At 36.8% G+C, this 21,066-nt stretch overlaps 1 protein-coding gene across 2 annotated transcripts in view; it reads right to left on the bottom strand.

The window, feature by feature from the left end:
- Positions 1–1,505: 1,505 nt before the first annotated feature.
- HNF4G (hepatocyte nuclear factor 4 gamma) overlaps positions 1,506–21,066 on the bottom strand; it is a 36,655-nt gene continuing 17,094 nt past the window's right edge. The window contains exons 2-10 of one of the 2 annotated variants that reach the window (XM_032127867.1): positions 18,496–18,664; positions 16,066–16,160; positions 12,470–12,576; positions 8,101–8,256; positions 5,928–6,015; positions 3,071–3,223; positions 2,655–2,891; positions 2,059–2,181; positions 1,506–1,669 (exon numbers count right to left, since the gene is read on the bottom strand). In XM_032127867.1, coding sequence (XP_031983758.1) covers positions 1,551–1,669; positions 2,059–2,181; positions 2,655–2,891; positions 3,071–3,223; positions 5,928–6,015; positions 8,101–8,256; positions 12,470–12,576; positions 16,066–16,160; positions 18,496–18,641 — 1,224 coding nt within the window. In that variant the 5' untranslated portion in view covers positions 18,642–18,664 and the 3' untranslated portion in view covers positions 1,506–1,550. The remainder of the gene's footprint in view (positions 1,670–2,058; positions 2,182–2,654; positions 2,892–3,070; positions 3,224–5,927; positions 6,016–8,100; positions 8,257–12,469; positions 12,577–16,065; positions 16,161–18,495; positions 18,665–21,066) is intronic. The other variant, XM_032127875.1, reaches the window with a different exon arrangement.

The following is a 21,066-nucleotide window of genomic DNA, read 5'->3' as shown; positions in this document are numbered from 1 at the left end:
CTTCTGAAAACTCTTAAAAATTGAGAGGATGAGTATTTGGTGTGCTGTCTTCTGGCTATCTTCTCTTGAAATACAATGGCTCAAACCAGGAACACTTGGAGCTGAATTCAGGCACATTTGCCACTGCAATTAGTAAGTCATACCTCTCCAAACACAGAGCTACTATATCAATTACAACTTCTCTGTAGGTGAATATTAGTGATTGCTGAAACATGCATTTACCAGCCAGTTAGACAAATAAACACAATGGCTACTCTTACAGTAAACCAAACATCACAAAGTATACTCCAGCCCTGAGGTCAAATGGCATGGTCCTAGTTAGACCTCATTGCAGTCTACAGCTTCCTCATAAGGGCAAGAGGAGGGGTAGGCACTGATCTCTGTGGTGTCCAGTGACAGGAACCAAGGGCATGGCCTGAAGCTGTGTTAGGGGAGGTTTAGGCTGGATATTAGGAAAAGGTTCTTCACCTGGAGCGTGGTTGGGCACTGGAACAGGTTCTCCAGGGAAGAGGTCACAAAAAAGCCTGACAGAGTTCAAGAAGCATTTGGACAACCCTTTCAGGCACATGGTGTGACTCTTGGGGATGGTGCTGTGCAAGGCCAGGAGTCAGACTTGATGATCCTTGTGGGCCCCTTCCAACTCAGGATATCCTATGGTTCTGTGATACTCTCTGTACCCCTAAAGAGAGGGGCTGTACCCAAAGAACCTGGTGAAAAGTTTCCCTAGACTTGCCTAATTCCCAAAGCGTGCCCAGGAATTTTTTGGTGAAGTAGTACTAGTTAGTCCTAACCAAAAAGCCTACCAGTCCTTGTTCTAACTATTTATCAATATAAATGCTTCAGCACTGGCCAATCGACTATATAGAGACCTTATTGTATATATACTTTCAAAACAGGATTTTTTAATATAGTTGGGTTTTTCTTTCCATTAAGTATGTTTTCCTTTTTTTTTTTTCAATTTGTGTGCTTTTTGGCAGCGTACTGTTCTACTCTTAGTGGAATCTCGGCTTTTGCCTGATTAACCCACTTTTCCAAGTCTACAATTCACAGCTAAACAAGCACTAAACAGTTCCATTACGATGAAAATTATATACACACTTAAAACAATAATATTAAGACAACAACTAAAACAGGAAATAAAAACATGAATCTGTGCAGTAATAAGATCTAAAAATAATATCAACCTCTATACATATTTGTCAGACTGCAGCATCCATAGTTACAGTTTGCATGTAGCAGTCAGAACAGCATTACTTTCCAAATCATAAGGTGTTTTAAGGAACACCCACAGTAGTGGCTGCTGAGAAAATAATTTCCTTTATCAACCTGAGATTTAAATGTGCAAGTGTTCTACCAATCTATCTAGTGCATGAAAAGGAAGGGGAGAAGGGAAGGAAGGAAGGAAGGAATTCGGAAGGAAGGAAGGAAGGAAGGAAGGAAGGAAGGAAGGAAGGAAGGAAGGAAGGAAGGAAGGAAGGAAGGAAGAAAGGAAGGAAGGAAGGAAGGAAGGAAGGAAGGAAGGAAGGGATAAGACAGAGACAGAAATATTATCACAATGGTTTTTGTTTCAAAATAGATTGCTGTGCAATGACTGAAGCTTGATTTGCAGACATTTTGTATTCTTGCCCAGAGCCTTGTGGAGGGGAAGGTAATGGAGTTTCTGGAGTTGCTGAAAAAGAACATAGAAAGAGTTACATCTTTTTATAGACTGGTGTACTCTGCATATACACACTACTGCACTGAAAGGGAGTCCTGTTGTATTTGACATGCTAGGGAAACAGGATATTTTAATTATCAGAATTTTTAGTTTATTAAAGATTGTGCATGTAAAAACAATGATATATCATAATGATGCTGAATTTTTAAAATTTAATTAAATTCAAGTCAAAGTCTCTTACTTAACACCCTTTATATACATACATTTTTAATGCACAATTATTTTAATTTAAGAATGATGATGAAATAGCTCTATGAACACTGACAGGCCACCATTCTAATTAATATTTTAAAATTAAACAGTGAAATGTTATGACAGAAGGCTAACTTGCAATTACTTACTTATCTGTTCTGTATGTACAGGCGCAGACATTGAACTTATGAGGACAGTTTGGCCAGTTAATGGATCTTGGGCTAAGTGAGGATGCATTGGATGATGCAGATGACTGGCATCATTAGAGGTACCTGCAAAAATAACATGAGCATATATCAATTCAAAAGAGCATGCTGTTGCCAGTGACTTATACTTCAGTAATTACATTTCCACAGAGTAAATATTTTGATTGGCAATTTGAATAATTGCCTCTGGGTATTCATTAAACAATTTAACCAGACTTCAAGCATATTAAGCACTGCGTTTATTTTCACTGTTTTGACTGCAATTACAGTGCATTTCATGAAATATTTGTAAGGATTCTTTAATCTGCCTAGGGAATTGTAGGACAACCCAGCAGTTACTGAGAAATACATAGCACAATCTGTCATTGTAGAACTAAGTTAACAAGAGGAACTGCCAAGACAAGAAGACTTTAGCTAACAGTTACACAACCCAAAGCTCAGACAGCGAGTCAGAGTGGTAGCTTAGATCAGGATTCCCTCAACATCTCAACATGCTAAATTCAACATAAGACGGTAAATTTAACAAATTGTTAGCCTACCTCCCAGCAACATTTCCTGAAGCAAACTGTCAATTTTAACAATCCCAAATAGCTTAACCAATTGTATCTGCTCAATCATTTGCCAAGTGATACTTTGGAGTGTAGGCAGTAGAAGAAGAAGTTCTCCAAATCTTCCTCTGGAGTCGTACTGACGGTCATTAATATAATCCTCTAAACTGATCTGGACTTGGAATCGCATATTCTTAATCTTCAATGGATTACTCAAGCCTTTTGCATCTTAAAAAATGGCAAAAACTGAAAGTCAAGGCATATCACGATTTGGGAGGAGCATCTTACTGTTTTTCATTTTATTCTTTTCCATTCAGCTAGATAACATGAACAGATGCTACATTCACAAAAATTACTTTCAATACAATCACATGTAAAATAATTGAGAGATATTTTTGCAAAAATACCTGGATCAAAAAACACAATTGCTTTCAAGCAAGCATATTCATTGTCATCTATCTGAATTTCCTGGAAGGGACGAACTAATTCATCCAGAATCCGATTTGCCACTCGACAGATCTCTACTTCAGTGCTGTTGCGATGAATTATGTAATTGTTGCCTTAGAAAGAAAGAATACCAACATGTGAATTAATAGAAACATTTTGATGTAATGTATTAGTTGAAGGCAATTTTCAAAAGTACATTTCATATTGCTTAATCAAGTTAATAATTTTTTTAAGTAATGACTCTCCCTTGCATCACACACAACTTTTCCTTGTAAACAGAGTATATGTGCAAATTATAGCTGTCACCCTGTAAATAATCTATACATCAAAGTATGCCAACATGTGGAGTTACTGATTAGTCCACAGGACCAAAGTTTGTATTTGAATGTACAAGTATGAAGGAAGTAGACCTTTATGTTTAAATAACAGATAAATATACTAATGAATTGATCTTAAAATGTTTTCTTCCCTAATTAAAATAATATATCCCAAGCTGAATGACAAGGATTTGTCAATAGACAAGAGGAGATACTGGAAATGCTTCTTTTTCTAATGGATGTTTCTGTTGTTCCTAATAAAATTAGCATTGTAAAATTTTCAGTCAAGAATTAATTTTACCTGCGGCTTTTGTTTTTTGGGTTTTTTTTTAAATATCCATTTTGGAGGTCTCCACTATGGCATCTTAATTCACCTTCTGGAGAACAATAGGAATATCACGAAGCTTTCAGAAGCCACCATGCAGTTTTTGAAAGAAAAACTGATAATTATATCACAAGAGATCCATGTCAAAATTACTCATAAACTTTACAGATACCTGCCTCCAAGTATCATAAACAAGCTGTGAAGCCTCAAATTGTTTCTTTTTTTGGTATATATGCTGATGCTGGTGATACTAAATATAATTTTCTTACTATTATGTTATCATTATTTTTCTTATTACCTTATTATTAATTGCAATGAAACTGCAATTTTTTTTGGTTTGTTTCTGTTAATTTTGTTAGTGAAACTGTATGTAGGGAAATAGCTACCTTAAGAAAGCCATTTGTATAGCTTTTATCTTGAAAGGTGCTGGTGAGAGAAATACCTTCAGACCAAGCCCTTCTTGTCCTGTTAATGTTTTAATATGTGTAAAAATAAATTCAAGCTGATTTAGGGCTATGAAAAGGCAGGCCCAAAGAGGAAGGAGAATAAGTAGTAGAAAACGTCCTTGTACCACACTACCAGTGAAGAGACAAGTCTGAGTCCATATCCCATATAGTCTTGCCTCACACCAAAAACCCTGTCCAAGACGACTGTCTTGGGGTGTCTTTATGATGTGTATCCCCTATCGCTGCACTATGCCCGGAAATTAACTCTGTGCCTCTCTGTGCCTTTAAACTGAGCCTGAGAGGGGGGAGAGAAAAAACTGAGTGAACTTTTCAAAACAGTTATTCAAGGACACAGACGCACACTCCTCTGCTTCTGCAGCAGCAAGAGCGGAGGAAGCACCCTTCTTGCTTTTCAGCCAGTTTTCGGCTCCTTTTCTCCGGAAGGAGATGGAGAGGTGAACTTTGTTTTCCTGGGACTTCAGTTTTTCCCCTTCTTCTCTTCTGGACTGTTTCAACATCAGAACACATCAGGAGAATTTTCCACCGAGGCCCTGGAGGTGGGCCCACACCGGCCCAGCTCCAAGGAGGAGGAGAGAGACCACACCTACAGAAGGACTCTGAAATCTTCCCAGGTTTCTATCCACAAGGAGAGGTTTTATTATTTAGCATTATTATGCTTTCCTTGTGTGTTTGTTAAATAAATAGTTTTTTATCTCTTTCACTTTCCTTCAAGGAAAGTTTCTTTTTTTTCCTGAACCTGGTGGGGGAGGGCCGGTTGTGACCTGCCTTCTATCAGAGGACATTTTCCTCCAAATTTGTCCAAATCGGCACAACGACCTACAGACTTCCTCGCAAAACAGCCCCAGTGCTGAACATGTCTAATGAAACTCTTTTTGTCAGAGTACACTTCAGAGTGGCAGAGTATTGTGTCAAACAAGGCTAACAAATGCCTCATCACATCACCCTCCACACAGGCTCACATCTAATCTTGCAACTGGGACTTCCCATTGCATGAACTAGAAGACATGCTTCCATGACGTGACAACATCCTCTTCCCTGACAGCCATGCTCCCTTTATATAACCCAGCACAGGAGCTGTTTCAGCTGACCAAGAATATGCTCCTGCAGGTGTGCCTCGGCACTGTGCCATGGATGCACCCATCTGTCACACAGCAGGGACAGCATGAATGATGTTTATGTGGTGGCCCTGTGGCAACTGTCGAGGCACCTGTGAGAGGGCTCTTGGGAAAGTGAGTTGCAGGGAACAGGCTATTTAATATTTTAGGCAGTAGAGTCAGAAGGACTCCTGAGAAAGCTCCAGATAGATGGTTTTCATGAAGACTGAAAGTACTACATGGGCAACATGCTGGCTGTTCCTTTCCTAAGCAAAGGGGTTTTTATGGTGTTTTTGTGGTTGGTATTGTTTCGTTCCATTGTTTTATGGGACAAAGGTGTAGAAAGGACAATAATGTAAGGAGGCAATTGCCAGGAACTCCCTTAAATTGTGGTTTCTGGTATCCAATAGACCTTTAGCTGTATTAACTCACATTAAACCATCCACCTGCTTTTGCTAGAACAGGCACGTGACATTATGTCATTAATAGCTATTTAGCATTCACAGAATGCATTGCTTTGATTGTGGCAGAACAGTTGTCCCACTTAAGTGATTACATCGTTGCTAATGTACTATAACATCATCATGAGTAAGTAAAACAAAACCAATATTTACCTAAAAGTAAAATGTCCTTATATGCCATGGATCGTTTTGCTGCTCCAAGCAACAGGTGCTCCCCAGCATGTGCTCTTAGCAGGGCAACCTCACAAAAAACCAGCAGACTCGTTAGATGATAAAGCAGTAAGTTTCAATAGGAGCATAAAAAAAGAGGATACATATTACTGTGTGTTTGGTACATGTTTAAGACTGTTAAGATTCCAATGTAAAATGTAAAGTGAATGTAAAAATCTTAACATGATAAAAATAGCACTCTCTAATTAAACTGTCACCCTCTGTCACTTCTAGCATTCTGTCTAGATTTTAAGTATCAGGCTCTGCAAAATACTTTTCAATAAATACACTACCTCCATTTATTTCCTAGTGCGTATTCCCTTGACAAAGTTTTCTCTGGCTTTCTAAGATGACATTAAAGACTCCAGTGGGCTGGAATGAACTGTTACAGTAAATTTGGTTCCATCACTGCTTTTTCTCTTGAACCAAAAATTTATGCAGCATTTCAAAGAGCTTTTTCCCAACAAAGCCAGATATGCTAAAAGAGCCACTATTGTCCACAAAGAGGAATCCAAATTTGTACTGCGAAGGCACTTATTAGTTTACTCTTTGTCACCTATTTACTTTCCTCTGGTTTTAATGTCTGCTTGAAATCTCAGCAACAGCCTTTATTTCCTCAAGGAACTCATCTCTTGACAAGTCATTCTAATCCAAGACAATCACTTGAGGAGAGATATAAAGGTACACAGCATCTGGGTAACACTTATCTGTTAAGACATATCGGGTTCTCAGTAGAGTTACCTTAGCTGCTCTGGCCTCCTCTGTGGTTTGTAAATCAGGCTGGTTCCCAGATCAGGAATCGTTTTTTCAAAATCAGATGGCTTATTTTATAACTGAATGCACAATGCCCCTTAGAAACCCGTTATCACAAATGAAAAAGTGGCATTTGTTTCATTTCTCAACGTCTTTGCCCCTACTTTACTAAGGTACTTAAGGTTTCAGAGTATTTTCCAATATGTACTCTTCAAGCACCGCAGGAGTGTTTTCAGCTTATCATTCTGAGCTGATATTTTATTTTTTTAAATGCAGACAAAAACATTTTAAGGACATTTGATACGTTCTCTTTTCCTTCATGCCATCATAACAATAAAAGCCACAATATCTTTTGCTTGCTTTTGTTGCCCTTGTGTAGCCAATGCATTTGAAATTCTCTTTCACATGAGCAGAGTTTTAACTTATTTGAGTATGTTGAGCTTGTGCATGTATGTGCTCTGTGTGTCTGCAAAGACATCACCAAACTCCTGTTTTGGGGGGGTGTCCTGTGGCCTTAAACATGATATTCCTGAAGAAGGATATAAGAGAGAAAGACTCAGTTCAAAACCAAGGATGATCTAGCACTTGCAGGATTTTGTTAAAAACTGAGAGACAGAAGAAACAAAAAGAAGGATTTACACAATTCCAGTTCACAGAGTGATTTTCAAGATTAATCAGATTTTTGTGTGGAATCAAGAGATTCCAAGCAATGAATTAACCTCCTGCTGAGGCTGCTTGTCAGAGAACTGCTCACCACAATATGGAGATACTGATACTCTGAAAGCCAGTGATATATTAGGATATATTACAGATGTGATGATAGATCAGACCTCTGTCATAAAAACACTCATGAATTTTCAAGATTTGATGCTTTTTCCCCTCTCATTTATTATATACAGTATAATTTCAGTACATTGGATTGTATGAAAGATTATTTGCTATGGATTGATATCGGTATGCTTGGAATTTTTTTGAGATGCTATTCACTTTTGGTTTTTGCAAGTAGAGAAGACCCACTTCAAATTAAATAACATGCTGTCTTAAACCATATTATAATGAAAAGTGAACACGAAATAAATACTTTTTAAGGTCACAAAAAAGTTCTGTTTCCAAAACACTAGAGAAAGAACAAAACACTTAAAGACACGCTGCTTTGCTGCTTCTTTTTGTTAATGTCTTTTCTGTGGTGGTGGTGGTGTTATTTCAAAACTTTAAAAAAAAAATGGTGGTCTAGTAAAGGGTGGGTCTAGTACCCCGCTCTATTTGTTCAGACAAAAAGGAATGAGTGCTTCATCATGACATTGAAATATCACAGGAGTAACACAGCATTAATTAGAGTTTTCTCTTTGTTTTCCTCTTATACCTGGTCATCGAGTGGTAGTTCACAGAAGCCTGGAATATATTTAGCCCATTCCACCAGGACCAAAAGTTGTTGCTTCATAGATTCACAGACATCACTAACACTAGCAATTTTCTTAACATTTATATCAGTGCTAGCACCAGGACTGGAGATTGCGATCTGGACATAATGAGAGAAAAAAATGAACAATGTTAAATTCCATATAATTTTATTTTCACTGGTTAACAGCATATTTAAGAAAAAATCACAGCAGTAATCGCAGATGCTCTTGAGAAATTCCTTGACCATAGGGACCACTACCCTGCACGTAAATTATACATTTTTATTTCTCATTATTGCCAGTGTGCATTGCCGAATGCTAAAACTTTAATTAATCATATCATGATACAATATCCTCTCATTCCAAAATACTATTTTTAAATGCATTAGAGCTCTTTTCATTTGTAGAAGGGAAGTGTTTTGGAGTTTTTTTCCTTTAAAATGGTTGACATTTACTTCATTTCAGAAAAAAAGAAGAGCTCATAGTGGCATGCAGTAATATTAAGGGATAGAGATATTAAGAGAAAGAGAGTGATAAAGGGTTAGCATGTTCTTCTAGTGAAAAGATAAGTATCATTAACTTTAGAAGGTAAAATAGGGGGGGTTTAGTGCCCGGAGGAGAATGGTTTGCAATGATGAAGCAGCGGTATAGGCAGAGACCTGCGACATTTCAGAGGAAATGTAAAGGATATGAGAGTGCATTAGACCACCTGCAGTGAACAGTGCTCTGTGAAATGGCAAGAGAACAATATCTTTCTGGGCCTGAAGCTGGGGCACTTCTACTGAGCCAAATTCTTAAATTCTTAATGACTTTTCAAGGAAAGGAACAAAACCAGGCTTTCTCTGAAGCCAGGAAGGAAAGCCAACTTAAGACAAAGCCAAACTTGAGAAGGTAAAGTCAGTTTATAGTTGCTATCATACTAGGGAAGCAAAAGAAAAAGGAAGCTGAAAAGGAAAAAAAAAAAAGAAAAAAGGAAACAGAATGAAAAAGGGAGAAGAGAAGAAGAAGAAGAAGAAGAAGAAGAAGAAGAAGAAGAAGAAGAAGAAGAAGAAAAAGAAGAAAAAAAGAAAAAAGAAAAAGAAAAAGAAAAAGAAAAAAAAAAAGAAAAAGAAAAAGAAAAAGAAAAAGAAAAAGAAAAAGAAAAAGAAAAAAAAGAAAAAGAAAAAGAAAAAGAAAAAGAAAAAGAAAAAGAAAAAGAAAAAGAAAAAGAAAAAGAAAAAAAAGAAAAAGAAAAAGAAAAACAAAAAAAAAATAAAAACAAAAATAAAAATAAAAATAAATAAAAACAAAAATAAATAAAAATAAAAAGATAAAAATAAAAAGAAAAAGAAAAAGAAAAAGAAAAAGAAAAAAAAAAAAGAAAAAGAAAAAAAGAAAAAGAAAAAAAAGAAAAAGAAAAAGAAAAAGAAAAAGAAAAAAAGAAAAAGAGATCACTGTACAAGGCCTATGAAACTGACTTTCCCTTTATGTTTTATTACCAAAAGCATACTCGGGAAATGATGTAGCACGATTATCTTCCTCAGGAAAACAAAATAATTGTTTACTCTTCCAACACTACATTCCTACACTTTTCAGGATAGTGGAAGCTACTTAGGTTGACTCCTACCAGTTCCCCTTCATTCATATATCCATGTTAAATCCCACAGTGGGATCTCTGGTGAAATCCCTTATCCTTGGGTAGTCAAAAGGAGTTGAACTTCTTAACTAAAGCTCTGTGCTTCCTACATAATTCAGTAGTGTAAAACACTGAAAACAGCTTAGATATTAATGTCAGTTAACCAGATGAACATTAGTTCTCAGGGAAATACAGCAGCTAGGCAGGTGAAAAATTCCTCTGACCCATAATTCAAAGGCTATCATGTAGGAAAAAGGTTAGAGGTATTGCCTCTTTGTAGACAGAGAACGTGTGAAATCCATGCTATAATCATGAATCCATTTCTGGCATCTCCTGTACAAAAACCAGGTTGAAAATACTGAATATTGTTCAGGTGAGAGCTATCAGAGTGATTCAGTCTAGAAAACCTTCAGTACAGAAAGAGAGTAAAGAAATTCAATACCCCTTTTCCAGAAGAGTAAAAGGGGTCTTGATCATGATTCAAAGGTACAAAGAAGAGATTTCTGATAGTAGGTCGCACTCTGATCTACCTGAAAATGATACTAACTATGCACCAACTAGAAGATAATACATGAAGGTAAAGAAGAGGTAGATTGTTTAATTGTTAGACATAGTGACTCATGAAGTTAATACATTGTCCTTCCCTTAATATATTTTAATCAAAGCTGTGCATTTTTATAAATTACAACTTATATTACAAACTGCAGTCTCCAGGCTGAAATTACTTGGTGAACTTCTGCTGGGGATTCATGGGATGACTCCAGTGGAGTTCATCATGAACCTAGGATTTCATCTCTTGACAAGGATATGAAGCTATGTGTTTTTCAATTTCTATTTCTGTATTACTTTTACCTGCCTCTCATTTATGGGATACAACACAGGAGTCACTGATGTGATAGTATCATAGACTAGCACAGGTTAGGAGGGACCTTGGAAGATCATCTAATCCAACCTTTTGTGGGAAAGGAATCCTAGAGGAGATTATCTAGCACCCTGTCCAACTGCATCTTGAAAATCTTCAGTGACGAGGACTCCACCACATCCCTGGAAAGGTTGCTCCAGTAATCACTTGTTCTCACTGTAAAAATTTCTTTCTGGTATTGAGAAGAAACCTTTGCCAGCATAACTTCTACCATTAATGACTTGATGAACATGACAATATAACACTGTATCCCAATTGTTCTGCAATCCTTCAGGGACAGATTTCTTTATTCATATGAGAATCCAGCATGCCCTTTTCATATTTACATAATCCTGAAAGCCTCTCCCAGGTCTGTTGGAGAAAAATTATACTTAGACAATTCCCCCCTGTAAGGGATCTTAAGGAACAAAATAACTAATTTTCCCTATTTAATATGAAAATTTCAAAAGGGATTAATGCCACCCTCTTCCTCATTTCACAGCTGAAGTACTTGGATAGTGTTTTGGGACACTATCAACTCCTCTAAGTCTCTTCTCAGGACTGAACTCATCATACAGACCTATGAAATTGAGGGAAAAACAAGTACTTTTAAGACTTTGATTTTCCATCATGTTAATGGAGCCTCTTGGATTTTGAGGCCAAGATTGTATCTTCATATACGCTTGACATAGTGGAAGCAATTCTGTTCTACTAAAACATACCAAATAGTAAGTACAATAAATTTGTGTACACACAAGGTGATGTTTTAGGCCCAGAACCTACTGTTTGAAAATAACTTTGTGCTATGAACAGCTGAGGATGTGATTCTGTTCAAGACAGTTCTTATTCCTGAATTGCATATACCAGTTGGAAATGATTAAGGAGTATTATAAGAAAAGCACAATAAGCAAGTTAAAAAATTACTAAGGAGATAAAAATAGCTATATTTTTTCATATTGTATAGGTATGAAAGGTAGGAAGGTACATTATATTCATCTGCTCTGCCTGGACATGCAATATGTGCCAAAGACTACTCCCTAGTAATTCCTGCATCAATTCTTTACAGACAGTTCCAGCCTAAGAGAGATGCTGATAAAGGATGAGATTACAAAGCATTTTGGGATGTATAAATCAGTCAGCATGAAATCATAAAGGTGGCAGTTAAATTCTAAGCAAGTTAGTAAGAGGTGCAAGAATGCAGAATCAATGACCGTGATTTATCTGAGGTGCAGAAAAGGACTGGAGACTGTTCCATTCAGCAATTGATTGGATAGGAAAAAAAAAAGAAAAAGAGAAAATGAAGTTCAGATGAGACAAAGAAAATTTAAAAGCAAGATGTGAATAGACTCTGCAGTTGGAACACTTCTGTTTGCCTTACTTATAATGTCTAAGGATATTAAAAATGGGATTTTCAAAAGAATGTAAGGAAGTGAGTGTCCACACCCCTTTGAATGTAATGGCTTTGGACAAATTTTTCCCTATGTTTGATGGGAAAGGCAGCTTCAAGGATAGATAGATGCCACCAGCTGCCTAAGACAGCAACTGATTTAAAAGCAGATAGAACCATAAACCTTTATTAAGAAAGGTGCCTAAGACATATTGTCCTGGACAAAGTAGAATTTTTTTTTATTGACTTTGCTTCAAGAATGTATTCTATTACCGCTTCTTTTATTGAGAAGAGGAAGCTGTGTGCATTTTGGAAGTAGAAAAAAGTAATCTCAACAATTATATTCCTAGAATAAGAAATTGAACAGTATTTAATTTTAGTAAAAGTGGTCTGAACATCACTAAATAATTTTGTGATAGTTCTCAGTACCTGACGCGAGAGTGTCTCAGCTTGCGACAATGTGCTAATAGAGGGACTGCTGCAGCCATCAAAAGTGTTTCTTCTCGTACTTATCCTGTCCCGTTCATTTTGTACAGCTGGAAAAGAATAATCATCTCATTTATTGACTTGAAAACACTGACACACAGTATAATTTCAGAACTTTACTAGATTTCAGAAGATAACCGTAAGAACTGAAAGGTATGACATTCAAAGAAGATGATCTGCTTTTAGCTCTGAGTGATGAGGAAGGATGATAATACATGTTTATGGTCTGTATTGGTACACTACTTGCCCGTAAAAAGCATGTATAACTAATTGTAGAGGGATTATTATTAATTATCAGCACTTTTGTCACTGGATTAATTACAGTAAAACCTCTTCCTTTGAACTTGAACACATAGTTTCAATTTTAACCAATTTATTAAGTCAGGCTTTATGATAACAGCAGAAATGGACATCTCCAGACTGCCAAACAGGTCAAGTAGTACAGCACCACTACTGAAAAAATATCTGTCAGAGGAAGTATGAAAGCCCTATTCATGCTCTGCTGTGTGAAACAATGAAACAGGAATGAATCATGACTTTAATCCACTAGTAAAATAATTTTGAAACTCAAATCTCATGCTCCTGATCAGTGACATTGCATTCATAGCCAGTTTATGGAACATTAACTAATTTAAAGGAAAAAAAAAATCAACCCAAAAATAACACACCAAAAAATTTTAGGACAGTAAATTCAGTAAGTTTTGTCTCATGGGGTCCAAAAAAAAGCATTTGAAAGAGCTTTGGATAAGGAATCTGCAATCAACACATGCGAAGCCTATGAAGCAACAAGGCATACTTTTGAACTAAAGGAAGAAGAAAAAGTAAAAACTATCAGTCAGATCTTTCTAAAACCTAGATCATGTCCAAGATTAGGCCAAGGAAAATAAAAAAGGAGAGAAAAAAAGAATTGCATCAACAGAAATCTTTTTATTGTATAAGGACTCCCATTGTCCTTTAAGAGCAGCAGCTTTATTTCCAAAGATACATTTGCTGTTTTGTGGGAAACAATCTGCATTACAGAATTTAGGAGTAGTACAAGGGGCTTCAATAAAAAAAAAATATTCTCTGCACTGAGTAGGTTCAGGGTTTATCTGAACAATGCACACTGTTTATTCCAGAGGTGTACTAACTTTTTGCAAGGACACTCGCTGATGGGCCTTTTATTAAGGTCACTCTAAGAAATCTTGTGGGGTGATAAACACATAGTATGTTGTAGACAGGAAAGAGGAAACATAACCTTTTGTAAAAGAATGCTGAAACAAACATCCACTGAATCTAAGCAGTTTAAGTTCTGCACAGATAATTAAAATAAGTTCAGCACTGATTAGTCTTACAAAAATAGTAAGGTGTTCTGACAATACTCCACCTTTGAAAGTCACTGGTGGAGTACACTGAAAACCATAGTTGGATGCTTTAATTTTCTTCTACACAGACATAATTTTGGATTATTAGACTAGACTATCTGGCTACAGCCTTTTTGTCAATTCAGGCTAAAATAGCCTTAAACAGACTCCATGAGGAGGGTGGTATATTTGCTCAAAGAGGACTTTTAAAGCTTTTACAAATTGAAGCCTTTCTTATCTTTGTCCTGAAGAAAGAGATTTTCTAGAAACAACATGAGAAACTATCATAGACTCTATGCCACACTTACACTATGAGACATGCCCTAACCATGTAGAGAGGTTATAACAAAACAAAAGTAGTGTTGAAAGTTTTAGACACAGTGGGATCAGAGTAGGGCAGAATAGTGTTAAGTAGGTTAAAAGTTTTGTGCCGTGCACCAGGTTGCATTGGTATATTGAGGGAAATGAGCATTTCTGTGGTTTGGGATCCCCAGCACATGAAAGATACTGGAAAATCAGGCAGCGTCCAGCAGAGGGCTACAGAGATGTAATCCACAAGATGCACAAGGTGAAGCAGAGACAGGCATCTTTGCTTATGTGGAAACGAGAAGACCAACATGGATGTGAGGGTCTTCATTTCTGTAGCATACAGAAAATGGAGCCAGATTCTTCTCAGATGCATAATGAAAAGACAAGACCCAATGGACACTACCCTAACTGCAGTAAGACATATTCCAACTAGTTATAAGGAAAAAACCCTTCCCATTGAGGGTGGTCGAGTACTGGAAGAGCTTGCCGAGCAAGAAGTTGTTGAATCTCCCCTCTCAGGACTGTGTAAATCTGTCTGGACAGGGTCCCAAGCAACCTGACTGAACCTAGATGTCAGCCTTGGTTTAAGCGGGGAATAAACTAGATGAATTCCAGATGTCCCTTCTGAGATGAACTATTCTTTAATTCCAGGTTTTGAAAGTCTCTAAAGCTTGCTATTTCCAAAACTTTTATGGCTGCTGTGGATACACAGATCTTTCCCTTTCTTCCCATTAGATTGATAACATATATACAATACGTTACTGATTTAATGGCTCAAATTCCAAAAGGCCAAAGTGTCTTAAAGGAGAGCCACAAGAGTTAACTAACCTATTTCATACCCTGTGTAACACTGTTTAGAATATCCCCATCCAGCTTCAAGGAGAAAAATCCATTTTATCTCATACCAGTGACTTGAACACTACCAAAGCACTGCTACAGTACAGATACTTAAGAACATAAAGAAAAAGCTTCCTTTGTACAGACTAAAAGAATGATTGCCACGTTACAAGAGAACTGAGCACTCACATTTCAGACTGGCCTGCAGGCAGATGCACATTGCTCCAAACAAAAAAGGTAGCAAAGTTTGTGACAAATGACTTTTGAATGTGTATTTGAAAAGGATAAGGACATCTTTTGCCTCCACATCATAACTGCCCTTGAAACAACAGCCCCAACAAAAAAAAAACACCTCTAATATTTGAACGGCCCTTCTTTCCCTATTGCTCTGCTCTGTGGTCATTTGGTCCTTCCACTCTCACAGAAGAATCACTGTTACACGTGTTTCTCATATCTGTCAGTGAGATGCATAAGTAACAATTTTCCTATATTAAGCCCTAAGGAAATTAGATTTTTTGTTAATTAATGTGAGCACTCCACTGACAGATACCACTATTCTTCTCACTATTTTTTCACTCAACTTCACATTCCTTTCTCTGGCTTGAATGCTTCATATACTTACATTTAAGGGAAGAACCAGTAAATTGGCACTGTCATTATTTAGTGTAGGAAAAAAAAGCCAGATAGATATTTTATTACACAATTTGGTGGAACATTTTAAGTAAAATCTATTGGTTTGAAATATTCCAGCATATGGCTCAATAGGTAGAAATCAATGAATTTTGGTGCCAGAATTAATGAATTAAACAGTTGCAAATTCACTTTAAATCTATGGACTTCCTTATGTTCAAAGTTCTAGAACTGCTTACCCACTTGAAAGTTAGAAGACACATATTTCACCTTAGTATAAAAGCACTTCCCCATTATGAAGGCATTGTAGCAGATTTTCCATTGGTTTATTCTGCTGGAGTTTTTTAGAATTTTCATTATATTTCAAAGCTAATTCAGATTTTTTCTCTTTGTATATCAAATAATAAACGACTCCATTACCTTCCTTTTTCATTCCTGCTCGAAAACACTTTTTTAAACGACAATATCTGCATTGATTCCTTTTGTCCTTGTCAACAATACATTGTCGGTTGAATCTATCAGAGACAAGAAAAGGCAAATGTATAAAGCATTAATAAAGTAGGACCCTGATTACAAAGAAGCAAACCAACTAATCTGTCCTGTCAGAATAATTTCTATAACCACAGACTCTCTTCTTCAGTTGCACTGATTATTCTTCTTTATTAATCAGTTTTGAGAGCTGTTTCGTACCTGCTCATTTTCTAGGAATATATGCATGTGTACAAACATGTGTATGCATTGGAATAGGCAAGTGTGGAAAATTTTGTAGTTATGTACATCATTTACACCTCAACTGATTTCTGAGGTATATCAGTAACTGGCTGCATCGAATGGTGGTGGAGGAAAAAAAGAAGAAAAACTGCAAGTAGAAAAAGGAAAGCACAATCAAGGAAAAAGCCAAGTGTTGCTGCCATGGAGGAGCCCCTTAGCTGCAAAACCATTACCCTTGTCTGGCAATGTTTACTCCTTCTGGGAGATAACAATGAACAAGCTGCATGTTTTATCACTACAGGTGGCAACCTAAACAGGAAATGAGAGGAACCAACACAATGAAATAAAGGCTTGAGGAAATACACGGAGCATGACACTGCAAGGTGGCTTACCCAGGCTATTGTGCACATCTACAGGTGTGCCTAAAGTGAATGCAGATGAGCCATTTGCCCCTCTCCCTGTCTAGGTCTGCCTTTTTTTCTTTTCATGTGTTTGTTAGATAAACAGACTCTGAAAAAGCAGAGCTCTTCCTGAAATCACTTGTGTCAGCTCTTGACACACCACTTTAGGGGTATGCCTATGCTATATCACTGTGCTATGCCTGTAAGGAAGAGGCTTCCTTATAAGAGTATTACACAACCAAGGAAGAGTGAAGGAAACAACATTTCCAGTAACAAGCCATTCTTAGAAATGTTTTCTCGTTACCCCATACAATGGCACAAGGGGACAGAGAATGGGGGCTACAGCCAGTTCACCACATGTTGTCTCTGCTGCTACTTCCTCCTCAAGGGGAAGACTCCTCACGTTCTTCACCTGCTCCATTGTCAGGCCCCTCAAAACAGAGACAGTTCTCCATGAACTTCTCCAATGTTAGTCCTTCCCATGGGCTTCTTCATGAACTGCCCCAGCATGGTTGCTTTCCACAGTGTGCAGTCCTTTAGGATTGGGCTGCTCCAGCAGCGGGTCCCCTGCAGGGTCAAAAGCCCTGCCAGAAAACCTGCTCCAGTGTGGGCTCCTCCTTCCATGGGGCCATAGGTGTGGCCAGGAGCCTGATGCTGCAGAGTCTTCTCATGGGGTCACAGCCTTCTTTCAGGCATCCGCCATCTCCAGCAGGAGGTCCTCCATGGGCTGCAGGTGGATACCTGCTCTGCTGTGAATTTCCATGCATTTCACGAGGACAGCTGCCTCACCATGGTCTGTACCATGGGCTGCAGGAGAATCTTTGCTCCAGCACCTAGAGCATCCTCTCCCCCTCCTTCTCCACTGAACTTGGTGTCTGCAGAGCTGTTCCTGTATCACGTTCTCACTCCTCTCTTCTCTAGCTACATTTTGTTTCTGCACAATGATTTTTTTTTTCTTCTTAAATACATTATCCCAGAGGTACTACCACCATTGCTGATAGGCTCAGCTTTGCCCGTCTTGGAGTTGGCTGGCATTGGCTTCACCAGATGCTGGGGACACTTCTGACAGCTTCTCAGAGAATCCACTTTTGTAGCGCCATCGCTACCAAAATCTTGACTTAAAAATCCAATATAGCCTTTCATTGATTTGTTTAAACTCATTTCCATATGTTCTGCTCATGGCTCAAAATGGACAGTTTATGGACCTGAGCTTGCACAGAAAATTTCATCAAAAATTGTGCAGGGTGATATTTTGGGCACCATTCGGAAAGTAACAGGTTGTCATTCAGACTGACGGGGGCAAATGGCTGCTCAAAAAGACCTGTGTGTCACACCAAGTGGGAATATGTGCAGAGGTGTTTGTATGGCCCTTAAAACAAGACTCATAAATCTTAGACTTACTATTCAAAAACAACCTTCAAAAGGAAAGAATTTTTGAAAACAGTTAAGAATTACAGTTTTCACATTGCAGTGAAAATATGAGCATTTTTCCTTTTTTTTTTCAGGAAATGACCTTTGTAATCATAAATAAAAGAGTGAAACAGCTTCTGAGTGATGTAATGATATCAACAACATCAACAAGTATCTGGAATATAGTCTGGAGTGTGTAATATCAAGTAGCATTCCTTAAGAAAAAGCTGAAAATACCCCAACATAATTTGAAAATTCTGATAAGGTCTGAATACAATTTTTCCTTAAATTCATTAATTTAGTGCCTCTAGATGATCTTTTGAAATACCTGCATGTATAGATGTGGTTTTTCCTTATGCTACGTCTAAAAAATCCCTTGCATCCATCACAGCTGGAAGCACCATAATGTTTTCCAGTCGCTCGGTCTCCACATATTGCACAGAGACTACTGACCCCGTTGTCAGCAGCATTCATGTTGACAGCTTCTCCTGAACTGTCTGACAAGAGACAAGAACATACACAGTTATGGACAAAACTTCCAACAACAACCTCATGCGCAAGTTGTACCTAAATAGAGGTTTTTTCTGGCCTTTTCTCTTAATTGCCACTTAACAATTTATACAGCATGACCTATCTGATTACGTCTGGTTCTTACTGACGTGAACACTTTCAAAATGATAGAGATGTTAAAAGAATTTATGAAGTTCAAAACAACAAATAATTGTGTTCTAAACTCCTTTCAGCTGAAGGGTTAAAAATTAAAGTGCACTTCTTCATTTATAATTACACATACATTCCTACTAAAGGAATACTGAAAGATTCCTGAAGTTCCTGAAGAGGAACTTTGGCACAAAGCGGTGTTAACTGGTAAAGATCTCTTGTATCAGTTCTCATACAAGCTGGCAATAGCCAGTAACTCTCATACAAAGGTTTGTGACATTAAACAAAGAAACAAAAAAAAGAGGGGTTTTGCACAACTTAATTTAAAAAAACCCAAACAAAAATGCATGCTAAGAGTCTGTTATTTCCTCAAATATATTTTTGACAGGAACACTGGTGCAGTCTCTCCTTGCACAGAATATTAGCTATGTGATTAACAATTAGTTACTGAATATGGTAAACACTACTGAATAAGTTCACCTGAAAGCAAACCAGTTATATTTATACTTTGAGTCACAATGTTAGCAGACATGTTCAAAACAACAACTGCAAAATAGCTTTTTGTTTTGCTTCTGGTTTAAATGAAAGGAAAATATGCCCTAAGCATTTGTAGCTGTTTTGTCCAGGAGAGGAAAGAGTGCTACATTAATTAGATATGCAAACAGATTCAAAAGTCAAGTACATGAGGTCATGAACAGTGTACAGGATGAAGAGTAAAACTGTTAATATATATATTATTCATATTATATAGATCCAACTGAAATGTATAACATAAATACATTATAAAATTTTCATTGTGTCTGGCAGAGCTTAAAAGTTGAAGAGTTCTTTAGATACAGAGAGAAGCAACCTTTCTGTTTTGTTTTGGTTTACAGAGCTGTAACTGATAGGAATTACATAAAAATGATTAAATAAAATGAAATCTTATAAGTAAGAACTCAGTTCTGTAAAGATTTTATTTTAAAATCAGAATTTTCATGACTGGAAAATTATTTTTCAACTAGGTTACAGAATTGTTTTAGAAAAATATAAGACTTTTCTTTTGTGGTTTTGTAACTTTGCATCATACAGCAGAATAATTAAAAATACAGTATTTGAATGTTATGATGAAAAATTTCACAGCAATATAAGTTGTGCATATAAATACAAGGACATATTTATTTTCTTTGGTGTTATTCTGAAACAAAATGTCTGGAAAATTGACCTGATGTTGAAAAATTCTTTGATTTCAATAGAACTGTGTAATCTGCCTGAATGTGGCTTGTTAAAGTTCTCTAAATGCTCCCAATTAATTTAGACAGCTAGAAAAGATACACAGGAAGGTTCATAAGTGGCAGCTTTCAGTTCCAGACTAGCACTGTAACAAGACAATGTATTTATAAATGCTGTAAGAAAATATTTAGGCTAAACTCTAAACAAACTCTAAACATAAGAAGGCTGTACCTGATAACTAATAATTATCAAGCTAATCACTTACAGTGATAATTTAACCAGCTCTATCACCAGCACATAATGCAACCAAGCACAATCTCCCTAATCTGGCTTCCCATTTTATTTAACATTAACAGATCCAAAAGGGTGCTATTCAGCAAAAAACAAATGACCAATGAAATACCCATATTAGAACAAAAAGCAGAGAAATCATCTAAAGTTATATAATCATTGTTGATAGCTTCAAATTCAGTTAGGGCATAAAGTCCTGTTTTTTCTTCCTAAATCAATAACCAAATCTACTCTTCTCTTTACTAAGCTTGCTGTAATGCAACATCAGAAATTCAGATAAAACTTAAAGCCCAACAATGAAACCTTAATTAGTTTCTATATGGCAGGAATATGTGGAAATTCAGGTGCTAAATATTTTTCCTGCAAATCACTACATATTGGTTCTGCCTTTTAAAAATACATACTACTATATATCTATGAATTGTTCTTTAAGATACAATAAGCCAACGTTTTTAGTGTATTAAAAGATTTGGAAGGCCATTTTTGAGTAGTTTAACTTGCCTGATACTTTTATTCTTTTATTCACTTTTTTTTTTTTTTTTGGTCAGTACTCAATAGCAGAATGAAATGGCATGCTTTCTATTTCAAGCATAAATTATTGATACAACTTCTCAAAAATTGCATATAAAAAGTCTGCCTAAAGTGTTATATTAGCCAAATGCAAATACTTTTTCTCAGCAAAACATTATCCTCTAGAAAGCCAATGTGATTCTTTTTTAATCACTCTTGTTCCTAT

Source organism: Corvus moneduloides, chromosome 1 (assembly GCF_009650955.1).
Source record: "Corvus moneduloides isolate bCorMon1 chromosome 1, bCorMon1.pri, whole genome shotgun sequence".
In the NCBI taxonomy this organism is placed as follows: Eukaryota; Metazoa; Chordata; class Aves; order Passeriformes; family Corvidae; genus Corvus; species Corvus moneduloides.
This window is presented reverse-complemented; position numbering and strand designations above follow the sequence as displayed.